Genomic DNA, 13,256 nt, shown 5'->3' on the forward strand with positions numbered 1-13,256 from the left:
GTTTAGTTATTTTCGGAGTTGAGTAACTTTGAGTATATTTTTCTTCAGCTATTTTACATACCGTACATTCTATGTATTGACGTCAGTTGGCGCTGCATCTTTTTATGATGCAAACATAGGTAATAAAGATCCTCAATAGATGCATCGTTGAAGATCTAACTTTCCAACCAGCTTTGATGAGACCTCTTTGCATTCAAAGGCGCTCTTGAGTCTTTACTTTTCAATCATTTACTTATCAGTTGAGGTAGTCGTGGGTCTATCCCGGTACCTATTTTAGAGTTAGTTTTAAAGGGCAACATAGACTAGTTAGACAGTATCCAATTTATTCATTTGAGTATGTTTTAAAAATATTATGTTATATCTCTTATATATATTAGAGCTTTGAGTTTTAAACTGAGATTATTGAGTTTGTATATTTTATTGTACCTATCTAAGTACTTTTAGAGTTAAAGTCTTCCGCTTAATGAGTTAGTCACGCCAAGGATTCGCTCGCGAACCAACAATAATTTTTGAGTGCCGGCCACGGCGAGGCTGTAGACTTAGGAGGTGACAATTTTCTACTTACTCAATTTAAGCGAAAAAAGATTTAAATTTTTTTTACTTAAATGTTCTTTATAAATAAAGTGATAATACTTTTCATAAACACAAAATTATATTTAAAACTCTATAAATAGTGGGGGTTCATGAAATGGAAAAGAAATCACTGTGAAATTGTGATTTTTGCATTTTTGAGAAATGCTCTAAAAAGAGGATTACAAGTACGTAGATTTATCTTGGAATAAATCACATGTGATTATTGTTGGATATGACTTGGTGATTTTGGCTTTAACATAAGTGCTATCAAAGAAACATGAAAATCATGTTGAGTAGCCTTTTTGATATGAAATATTTTGGGTGAGAAAAATTTCATTCTTGGAATTAAAAAATTCCATAAAACATGTGATAAAGTTTTCCATGCCAAGTCACATTATGTTGAAAAAATTATAAAATACAATTTTCTTGGTTGTCTGAGTCTTGCAACTCCCTTTGATTCAATTGAGTGAAATGATGTGCCAAAGAAAAAAAAATGAGCTTGCTAGCCTAATAAAAAAATATGAGATATGTGACTAATTGCACTTGATGTAATATTGTGTATATAGTATAGCATGTACAAGAAAATCAGGTATATTTACTTAATATGAAATTTGGTGGCTTGTTTTATGGAAAAAAAATATCATGCTATACTTAAAAGTTTTGTTGATACAGATGAGAAAACTTAGGGCTATTTGTTGGAATGAGAAAAGCAAATTAGTTTTTGTTAACTCTACAATGAAAGTTGAAGTAAAATTTTTAGCTTCAACTAGTGAAAAAATAAATTGATTTTATTATATCATACTTTATTTTGAGAAATTCATTTTATTAAATTTTGATTAATTGTGATAGCACCAATATTGTTGGTAAGTACAAAATCATTATTATAATGATAAATTCAGACTCATGAAGAGAAAACACAATATTGTTAGATCATATTAATCACTGGTATATCATCAATATTAATTGTGTTAAAACTTATATAATCTTGCAGTTTTATAAACTAAGGTCTTGGTAATATAAAAGTCTGAAGCACAGAAGCCGTTAATTTCAAGTGTCATATATGAGAAAATCCAATCTAGGGACTAGAGATCCTATAACCAGGTTCAATGGAAAAAATGAATCATATGATGACTCGTTAAAAATGCACTAATATTAATTTTATTCTCTCTCTTTGACGTGAGTGCATTTATCCTATAATGATTTGGTGAGGTCAAGTCCTTGAACTCTTAATGAAAATTTGTATCTCGTATGAGTGGGGTGTCAAATTATAGAAGCACCTTTGATAAATTTCACCTATGTGAGTGAGAAAGTAAGCCTCTTTATATGAGAATGGGCTTGTTCTCAAAAACACTCATGAAAATCGGGATAACACAAGGCCGTAATATGCTGGCTAAAAGAGCTTATGTCAACATCTTGATTATTGTGTGTAAGCAATGAAGCTTTATTCCCTTAAGTAGTCATAGTTCAAGTTTGAGACTAGTACTAACTCTGAAGTAAAGGTTACTGTTTTACTAAGTGGAGGTTCAATGCAGAACGCTTCTTCATTATGCATAATATTTTACCTTCAACTAAAGTACTCTAATATTTTAATATTAAAATGAGTGGGAAATTGTTGATTTTTTACATTTTAATATTATTAAAAATGCATTTTATGCATTTAGGGATGACAATGGGACAGGGCGGGTTGAGCTCAACCTACAATTTTTTTAAACCGCCCCTCCTCGTCCCACCCCTCATTACAATTTATTTCATTTTCAACCCGCCCCACCTCACTCCGTATAGACACGCCCCGCATAAATTTTTAAGATTTTTTTATTAATTGAGTTTAATATGAAAAATAAAATTCATAATTTTTTTTATTTTTTACTAATCAACATCAATAACTAATTAATTATTTCTAATTAATATTTCAACAATTATTTCTTAATCACTAATTAACTTTTTCTAATTAACATTTCAACAACTAATACTTGCAAGAAGTTTACGCTCTCAGCTGAACCTTAAACCCTATGAATACTAATACCTCAACCACCTCCCATGGCCTTGCCGACCTGCGGCTAACCTCCTACTGGGGATGGTCAGCCTTCCACAAGCCACCCAAACCCAAACACCACCACAAATAATCCAAACTATGTTACTGCTGTTCGTAATTCTCTAACACAACAGATCACAGAACCAATTAATATAAAATCCATTACTTTTCTTCATGGGGAGCCAACGATTATGTGGAGGACTAAGGAATTTGAAAAGCTAACAGTGAGACAAAATCTCCAATTTTCTGTAGTAAAACTCTCCTATGACCGCCCTGATTTACATGAATTGAGGAAGGCAATTCCAATCCAATTGGAGATTAAAGGTCCATGCATTATTGGATTTCTAGAAGGTCATATTCTGATCAGATTATCTATACTGGAAGACTATGCTACACTTATGTCAAAAGCATGGGAACTAAGAGTAAGAAATAGGTACTATCCTGTGAGATTCTTAAAGTGGGATCCATGGTTCAGTCTGAAGGAAGAAACAACTATGCTATTGCATGGATTTTGTTTCTAAGGCTACCAACGAATTTGTTCGATAAATAATCTCTTTTCTCAATAGAGAATGCAGTGGGGGAAACCATTAGCGATCGACAAAGCCACAAATAATCAAACCACACCTAGTTGTGCTAGGGTTAAAGTAGAAGTTGATTTATTAAAAGAGCTTCCAAGGAGAATTCAAATTAACCATATTGAAGAGGAGACAAATATTGTGAGATCCAAATGGCAGATAATTCAATATGACTACCTACCGAAATATTACACATAATGTAAACTCTAAGGACATGACATACCAGGATGGTAGGTGCTACATCCTGAGCACATAATTATTAACATTAATACTAGTATATGTTTAATTATTTTCCTTTATTTCTTTATAAAATATTTATTTCCCACCTCCTTTTAACTTATTTTTTTCTCGTTATTTTTCTCTTTTTTTTATATTTAATTTAATTTCCTTCATTCTATTTGATATCCATCTGAAATAAACTTAATTTAAATACAAGATATTTAGAATTAAATTTTGAATCAAATTCAAAGAAAAGCAAAAATAAAAAGAATAAACAAAATCAATTAATAAAAGAGAAACAATGAAAGAAGGTAAAAAAAAAATCACGTGTGTTTGAGGAAATTTTTAAAAAATTGTGTATTAATGAAAATTTAAAATACAATTAACTTATTTTAAATACAAGGCAAAGAAAATAAGAAGAATTTAATTTTTTTAAAAAGCTGAAAAAACAGTTGAAAAATAACTCATATATACACGTGGCGGCGCGTGCATATCACCTAAGCAAATTGAATTGAGTTGTGGCTCCACATTAGCACATAAGGTGCAAAGAAATTAGATTTTATTTTTGAACATTTTGCAATTAGTTGGTGCACATAATTATTAACATTAAAACTTATATATATTTAGTTATTTTTCTTTCTTTCTTTGTGAAATATTTATTTCACATCTCACTTTTAACTCTTTTTTTCTCTTTCATTAATTTATTATATTTCCACTTTAATTGATTTGAAAAAATTATGTGTATTTTAAAAATAATAATAATAATAAATTTTTAAAAAAGTGTCCTTTATTATTAATATTTTTAATGTTTTATTTGATTTCCTCCACTATTCTTTGATATCCGTATGAAATAAACTTATTTTAAATTCAAGACATTTAGAATTAAATTTGAAATCAAAGCCAAAGAAAATAAAAGGGAATAAATAAATCAATTAAAACAAGAGAAAACAATGAAAGAAGGTAAAAAAAAATGAAAATAAAATAAAATTACGTGTGGTTGAGAAAATTTTAAATACAAGGCAAAGAAAATAAAGAAAATCATGGGGCAGTTTGGACCGAACCTATAACATTCGATAACTATAAACTGATAACTAATAAACTGATATCTTAATTGTACTATAACTGTTTAGTATGCCTATAAATAAGGGTGTTCATAGGGCAGTTTGAATCAGTTATTGGTCAAAATCAAATCAATTTGATCGATTACTAAATTTTTTAAACCAAACCAATTTAATCGATTTGGTTAGATTGTTTGATTATTAACCGTAAATCAAAATAAGAGAAGTGATTCATTCAAAAAGAAAAAGAAGACAACAATTCATTAAAACAGAAATGAATTATCTTTATGTCATTTTAGATCTTATAATTTTAAAAGTAGAACTCCAATTATGTTTAACTGTCCATTTAGTCATGCCAAATAGCATTCATCTTGAGCAACCAATACAATTTTCTTAGTGTTTGCCAGCTTATTTTAGTAACAATTAGTTAACCAATGTATATATAATCATCCAAAAGTTGGCCCTTATGCTAACTTTTTGTTTGACCTTTCTTGATTTCTTAAATAAATTTTAATGAAAATATATACATGATATTTAAAGTTGTTCAAAAATACTATATTATGTATATATAATTATAAAAAATATAATTTTTTTAACAAAATCAAAACTAAACCAAATCTTATCAATTTTTAAAAATTTAAAACCAAACCAAATAAAATAAAAATCGAATTGGTTTGATTTTTCGATTTGGATCAGTTTTTTATCCAAATCGTGAACACTCCTACCTACAAATCGAAAACTGATATGTTGAATCAAATAACTTTAAAATTGAGCAGAAACAACCGATACACAACCCTAAAGTGGGACACGGAGGGTATATATTCACATTATTTTTTCATTTGTGGCATTCCTAATTTTGTTAAGTCATTTATGTTTGTTTTGATTTATAAAATTGTTAGTTGTATTACAAATGTCCTTATAATTTAGCTAAATGTCGCAAGGTCTGATTCACATTTTTTGATGTATCTACTCAAATTGTGGTGCACCCATTCATAAAAAAAAATTAGTTACTTCTTCAAAGATTGAACATTTTTAATAATGAGAATGCAAAAAGGGTTTATTTTTGCAAGATTTTCAAAAGTAAATTCTTAAAAGTTCCAAACAGTTGACTATCTGCATGTAAAAAGTCAGTTAATACACCCTTTAATAAGTCTTTGGTTCCATGTTTTCTTCTTTTACTAACTTTCACCTTTCACACAAACACAATGTTTTTTTCACCTTTCACACAAACATACAAATTCTACCATTTGGAATTTCATCTTTGGCCATGATGTTGAAATATCTTTTTCGCTTTTTCTTGTCTTTTATCCTCTTGTAGTTTGTCTCATTCTTAACTGAAAATATAACCACTTAGCTTTTCTTAAACATCACATATTCTAAATACACAATCACTATATCAAAAATATCTTTAGCAGAGTTTAATTATCGCTAAATATATTTTTTTAATGTCAATTAATAATTTTTTGTAAATGTCCCTAAAATTTATAGTGACTTTGAATCTGCTAACAATTAACTAATGCCGGTAAAGACTTTAGCACTCTTAATACACTTATAATCTATTGTGTCAATTTCTTATCAAACAAGCATTATATATTTTAAAACACTTATGATACATTTATATTGCAAGTATAATTCACTTTTAATATATTATCACAATATTATAATAAATAATAATAAATAAAAAATATTACTAAAATTAATAATTATTTATTATAAAATACTCAAATAATGATAAAGCCCATGTGCTTGACTCATAAGGGGCACAATGAGGGCTATTGCTGCATGCCTATAACTACAAGTCAATATCCTATGGAGGCACATGATTGTATGGACTTTTTGGTGCTTGTGACGTGCCATCCCAAAAATAAGTAAATTTCATAACATCATCACTTTGGATAGGGCATAAGTATAGGCGATGTTTGCGGACAAGATTCATCTAAAATCAAGTTACAAAAGGATATACTTAGGTTAGGGGTGGTAAAATGAATTCAAATATAAGTAAGGGTTACCTAATTAGTTTAAAATTTTATGGGTTGAATTTAAGATAGTTTGAATTGGGTCAATCTTAACCTATGCATGTTTTAACTCATTCTAAAATAATCTTCAATTGAACCCAATTTAATTATCAATTTCAATCTGTTTTAAGATTTTTTTTATTTGTATTAGTGCAATGTGTGTTCTCATAATGAAGTTATGAATTACTATCTATTTTATCTACTTTATTTCTTTTAAGATTTATTTATCCATTTGTAACTTATTTCTTTTATTTACTTGAGTTGAAATTCAAATTCTAATTATAAAAGATAAATAACAATATATTAAAATTATTGAGATTAAGCGGGTCAAAATAGATGGGCTATGACCCAATTCAAATTTTTGATCTTATTTGAGCCCAAAATAAATTTGGCGGCATGAATTATGCAAAATGTCCATTGAAAAAAAAATTATTTACACAAAAATAGCCCAATTCTTTTTTATTACTTAAAATGGTCGTTATTTGGTTTGGAGAAAAAAAAAGCGACAAGTTACCCTATTTGGCAACCGGCTTGGCCATTTGACCCCCTTTTTTTTGTGCTATTAAAAAAATACCTTTTTATTGCTTAAAATTTTTTGTTGCTCTTTTAAAAAATTTCTTTTTCCTTTTCTTATTGTTTCTAGAGCTGTCAAAATGAATTTGGCTCGTAAGGTCGATTCAATCCAATCTTTGAATTAAGTGGAGTTGGACTAAATTTTTTCAGTCCATTTAGGAACAAGGCTTTTTAGCCAGCCTCATAGGCTCAACCCGCGAGCCTTAAAGGCCAACTCGTGGATCATGAATTTTTTTTAAAATTATTATATATATAATGTTAACCATTTCATTATTCACACAAAATCTTCGATGACTTATCAGCTGCCTTGCTTGAGGAATAATTTCACAAAAATGGAGACAAACCGGAATAACGTCCGATCTTGTTTTTGGATTGAGTAGAAAAAGGATATATGAAGTTCGTTCTCTTCCTCTGTGCATCTCTTTGATGGGTAAATCTCCATAAAAAAAGGACAACTTTTGTGTAGTTTGTGATTGGATGTAACTGTTAAGATTTTCTCTAGAAGGTAATCCTGGAAGGAGTTCTTGGGGTTTTTGTGTGAGAAACATAGAGGGAAATATAATACATGCACAAGCCAAGGAGATTAAGGATTCATCCAGCACTAATACAAAAGCAGAAGCACCGACAATCTTACATGCTCTAGATAATTTAGAGACAACACAGTTAGACAAAGTAATTATGGAAATTGATTCCCTAAAAAGGACATTTCGGTGCACTAAAGCTCCTGCTATACGCAGAGTCCGGAGACCCGACCACAAGGTCTATTAATGGAAATTGATTCTCTATTAATCAAAAATACTATTAAAAGAACCTGGAAAGTGCCATGGCAAATTGTGACTATTCTGGAAGAGATTTGAAAAATTATGCGAGGCAAAACAATGATCATAACACATGTACTCAGAGAGGGGAATAAATTGGCTGACCATCTAGCAAATGTGGCACTAAAAAAGGGGGTCTTTATAGTCAATAACTTTCAGAGTTGGAACCTCAAGGCAGGAGAATAGTAAACAGTGATAAAATATTTATTCCTTATTTAAGAATCAGGTCATGCAGAAGATGAAAGGAAGACAGAGGCAGGAGTTGGTTAAGGTATAAACAGAGAAAAGAAGGAACACAACAAGAAATTTGCAGCAGCTCAACATTGAAATGGGTCAAATCGAAGAAAAGAAAAAATGTATTTACCTGAAAGTCAAAATCAAGCAACAAATCCGACAAGCAGGAACAACATTTCAGAAATATCAGTAGTCACTCAAAGAAAACACCTTAAAAATGAACAAATGGAGCGAGGAAGAAAATCGACAAAATAAAGGAAAAACGAAAAAGAAGCCAACAAAAACTAAAGCCATAAAAATTACATACCAATTAGCAGACAAAGACCAAAACAAAAAAATCCAGCTGGACGGAATAATAACAACGACATCAGAATCTCCATTTGCACTTGAGGAGAAGCATTGTGAAAGAGGAAGATGGGAAGTCTCTTGATACACTTATTATTGTCTTTACATATTGCTTTTAATATTTTGTTATTATATTCCTATTTATGTTTTGCTTTAATTGCAACTTGCAAGACTTTAAAAAGTTAGCAATAAAATAGTGAGTGAGTCCACTGACCTTGCCTAAAAAAAAATTAACAATTCACTAGACACGTTTAATTTAGTTATTTTTTTTAAAAAAAATTAAAACTAAAATAAAAGTTTAATATAAAAATTTTATATCTTTGATTTTTAGTAATTACAAAAATTTAATTTTCTTTAAGTTATTATTTAGTACCTTAAATTCACAACTCATCCCACACCACATTAATTTTAAAAATAATTATTTCAACTCGCTCCGCATAACTCTAAATTTGCCCCGTACCCACACCACCCCAACCCGTCCCATTGTCATCCCTACGTGCACTGGCACGTTATGTATGGATTTATGTCCGCTGGTGGCATTGTATGTCATTCTTTACTCTCAAATTAAAGAACCTCATTATGTTAGCATAAAGTGTGTAGTGGTGAGTTCGAGGTTACAGTTTGTTGGTCAACATTTAGCAGCCAATGAAAGTGGCAGGGAGTTGGCCTTAATTTCCCTTAAAATCTTGTAACATAAGTATCCTTTCGACTATTCATTTATCAAATTGCAAATTTACTACACTATATTTTTTTTTTCCAACCCAAGAAAGAATTCCTCACCTACAAATATTAATGTTTCTTCTTTTGTAATAGACATGAAAATAAGATGAGTTGAAATATGTTAAGTGTGGAAAGAGATTGTAGCGTATAGTAGTGAAAGAGAGAGTTAAGATCAAAAAATATTTAAAGTTTTCAACTATATTCACTATACAAAAGATGACATTTATATGTTGAAGGAAGGTGTTTTTATGTGGAATTTTGAATTCTTTAACTAATCCGAAATTATTTGAGTTGTACAACATTGTTAGGCCATTAATTCGTTTTGGTATAGAAATTATTGCAAGTCTTAACATCTTTTTTACTTTTTCGACACACTGTTTTTTTCCCTCATAAATAAAAACATTTAACCTCGACAAAAGAATTACCACAAAATCAGGTTAGATTTATTGGGTCATTTTAAAATTATGCTGTATCACATGCCACAAACAAATATATGGGTGGATCCAAGAGTTTCAGGGTCCATTATCTTCACAACTTTTACAACTGATTTTATGCTTGAATTAATTACAATATCAAAGAACTTTAAAGTTGCAATTTGTCCCCTATCCCCATGAAAATGTAATTAACTTAATTATGACTATTTTGACCCGTTAAACTTTAAAAATATATACACGCTCCATGTTTGTAACAATGGTAAATTATGAACTGAGAATACATATATATCACTTAATTTTCATAGTTAAGCGATAAAAATTTGTATACACGAACATATCCTACATTCATTTGCTTAATGCAAACATCGGCGAATCCACCAAGTTTTTCCGTTAAGAATTCAAAGAGTACGTTAGATACTTATAGTAGTTACAAGAAAAGGTGGACCACATATAAGCAGAGCTTGGTTAGGTTGAACTTATTAGTTTTGTTCTAATTAATTTTACATTTATATTAAAAAATTATTTACTATAAATTATTAATTTAAAATCACTATTTAGGAAAAAATAAATTTTAAAACATGAATTTCAAATACTGATTCCGTGTAATGTTCCAATATTTCTCCAAAAGGAAGAAAAAAGATAAAGAGAGTAAACATTCATATTACCAAATTTTGTTCAACCAACAAATTAAATTAAAATAAAAGTTGATGTATAACACATACATATAGATATCAATAAAGGTGATTTATGAAAGCCAAAGCATTGCTAGCAAGTTTAGTAACATAAGAAATGGCATCAATAATGTTAGTCTTGACATCAGGATTGACTTTCCTATCAGAGAAACCATCCAAGCAAGAATTTGCATCAGTTATTACAGCACTTGCATAAGTCTTAGCATTATCCCATTGAAAATCCTTGTCTGTATCATTAAGATGATTCATGGCACCAAGTGTCTCTTTCAACTCATACACTGCATCTTTCAAGTCACCAATACAATCTTTAATGGCACCTGCCTCGTATTTTGTTATCCCTTTATTCTTTCCAACCTCTGATATCATGTGGGAAGCATTTTGCGCGCTCTCTATGGCGATGTCAAGAGCAGTGTCACAGAGCTTGATAGGGTTAGTTTGGACAGAAGAGGCATATGGGAGAAGGGTGTTCAGGCAAAGTGAAGGGTATGTTGTGATTTTGCATTTGGATTTGATGAAGTTGGAATTTGAGTTGCCTTCATGTGCTTGGGAGATTGTGGATAATAATACAAGAAGAATTGGTAAGAGGGTCTTGGTCAGTTTTTTGGAACTAGGACTACAATTTTCCATTGCTATATCATTGGGATATTGGAATTGGAAATGGAATGTTGAATGTGTTGGAGTTTTAGACAAGTGTAGATATATATAGAGCTCAATGTGAGGTGAATTCAATTTCTTGATATTCCTATCAACTTGAATGCATCTCAATTATTCCACCTAATACATGTATTATACGGTGGAAATTAACCCAAATTTGGTTAACATGCCTAATCCATTCATACTAAACTTGTATTCAATCCGCCTATTTTAAATATGGATTAATCAATTTTCAACTTGTAATAAAACGGATGAAAAATGGGTGAGATATGGGTTGACGAAGAACCCACACATTTGTCTCCAAAGAGTGAGCATGGTACAATATTAAAAAACTTTGATTCGGTAATTTTAATTTTTAATTTTTTAAAATACTACTATCATTATTATCTTTTCAAACAAAAGAAAACGATTATAAGATTAAATTCACTTTTTTTAAAACTATTTGTTCCATACCTTTTGTCTGTCTCGGGTCAGGTAGGCGAATGATAATACAAGCAAGTTACCCAAATTAATTCGATATTTCTAAATTCGATTTTGATGTTTTAGGGTAAGATAAATTCGTAATCATAATTTGTTTGCCAACGACTTGTATGCGCGCCTCAAAAAAGTATAGTACTCGATTTCATTACATGTATCGGGGGCATCGTCTAACAAACTATGGTTATTCATATAATAAAGAATTATGACTTTGACTTTTTAAGAAATATCTCAATTATATATCATACTTATGACTTCAACTTATTAAAAAACATCTGAGTTACGTCATACTTATGACTTCAAATTTTTAAGAAATATCTCAATTATATCATACTTACACCCTATACATGTAGAAATATTCAAAAGAAAGTAATGCAATTCCATTCGTTAATCAATCACACAAAAAGATAGTTAAATCAAGATAGAATGGTTAAAGTTCCAATATAAAGATAAAATACTTCGATATGGTATTCGATATTTTGATAACATTTTTCTAAATACCACACTTAATTTTTTTATTTTTTTTTTGAAATGCACAACAAAATCATAACACTGAAATTGAGATATCAAAAATTTCAATTTCAATATTGTAACTCGATATCACCGTATACCATATCCACCCCTAATTTCCACTACTTGCTACTTTCACTGGCACACGTTAATCAGGTAACTGTGCCTATCAATATATTGCTTAAACTAATGGGAAAAACATTACTTAGTACATTTTTTTTTTATTGCTGCAGCTAGGAATTAAATTTAATCTATTATACTTTTTGTCCACTTTATTGACCGCTAAATTATACTCTAAATGTAATTTAATATCTCAAAGACCATGATTGGTGATGCATGTATATATGAACATATCTTTCCCAATAACATTCTAAATTATTGGACTTGTGATAATAATAAAGTATATATTTACAAAATGTGAGTTGTGAAAGACAGATGTGAACAAAAATTCTTGCTGTCATATATGGCAGCTAGCAATCACATGCAGATTTAAGTCACATGAACTAAGATAAAAAGTTGATTCAATAATGGTACTGAAAATATCATATCAAAAGCAATTAGAAAGGAATGAATTTGGCATATCAACATTAAGCTAATTAGAGGAAATCGAATCAGATGGAATTTCTTAGTTGGAATGAGTATATTTCCACCTGCATTTGATGATTCATGAAATTTCCCCTAACAATGTCTAGCTACTGCTTGGGAGAATAAAATTGGTCAACTTTGTCTTAATTATTATTATTATTCCAAGGAAGAAAGCACAAGTATCCTTTGAAATATGATTGAAATCTAGGACACATTTATGTTTTATTGGGTTCTACACTTTTTAAAACTATTTTAAAGTGTAATAAACATACCTTCTGGTGTCGTGGTGACATAAAGAGTGTGTTCACTTTCTTGAAAGTAAGTGAAAGGCGAAAAATATGAGAAAAATCTATCAATATTGGAGACATATTCTTTTTTAATTGAACAATATACAATTAACTAGTACACATAATTATTAACATTAATACTTATATATGTTTAGTTATTTTCCTTTATTTCTTTATAAAATATTTATTTTCCACCTCCTTTTAACTTATTTTTTTCTCTTTATTTTTATCTATTTTTTATATTTAATTTGATTTCCTTCATTCTATTTGATATCCATCTGAAATAAACTTAATTTAAATACAAGATATTTAGAATTAAATTTTGAATCAAATTCAAAGAAAAGCAAAAATAAAAAGAATAAACAAAATCAATTAATAAAAGAGAAACAATGAAAGAAGGTAAAAGAAATAATCACGTGTGTTTGAGGAAATTTTAAAAAAATTGTGTATTAGAG

At 29.5% G+C, this 13,256-nt stretch overlaps 1 protein-coding gene across 1 annotated transcript; it reads right to left on the reverse strand.

Moving 5' to 3' along the window:
* Positions 1 to 10,236: 10,236 nt before the first annotated feature.
* Positions 10,237 to 11,082, reverse strand: LOC129902985 (pectinesterase inhibitor 4-like). Its single transcript, XM_055978457.1, has one exon. The coding sequence runs from the start codon at positions 10,913 to 10,915 to the stop codon at positions 10,328 to 10,330; it is 588 nt and encodes a 195-aa protein (XP_055834432.1). The 5' UTR covers positions 10,916 to 11,082; the 3' UTR covers positions 10,237 to 10,327.
* Between the last annotated feature and the right edge of the window lie 2,174 nt (positions 11,083 to 13,256).

The sequence above is a fragment of the Solanum dulcamara genome, chromosome 9, assembly GCF_947179165.1.
Source record: "Solanum dulcamara chromosome 9, daSolDulc1.2, whole genome shotgun sequence".
Classification (NCBI taxonomy): Eukaryota; Viridiplantae; Streptophyta; class Magnoliopsida; order Solanales; family Solanaceae; genus Solanum; species Solanum dulcamara.

Excerpts from the sequence above, each read along its gene's own strand:
- LOC129902985 (XM_055978457.1), bottom strand. The coding sequence starts at position 10,915 with ATGGAAAATTGTAGTCCTAGTTCCAAAAAACTGACCAAGACCCTCTTA.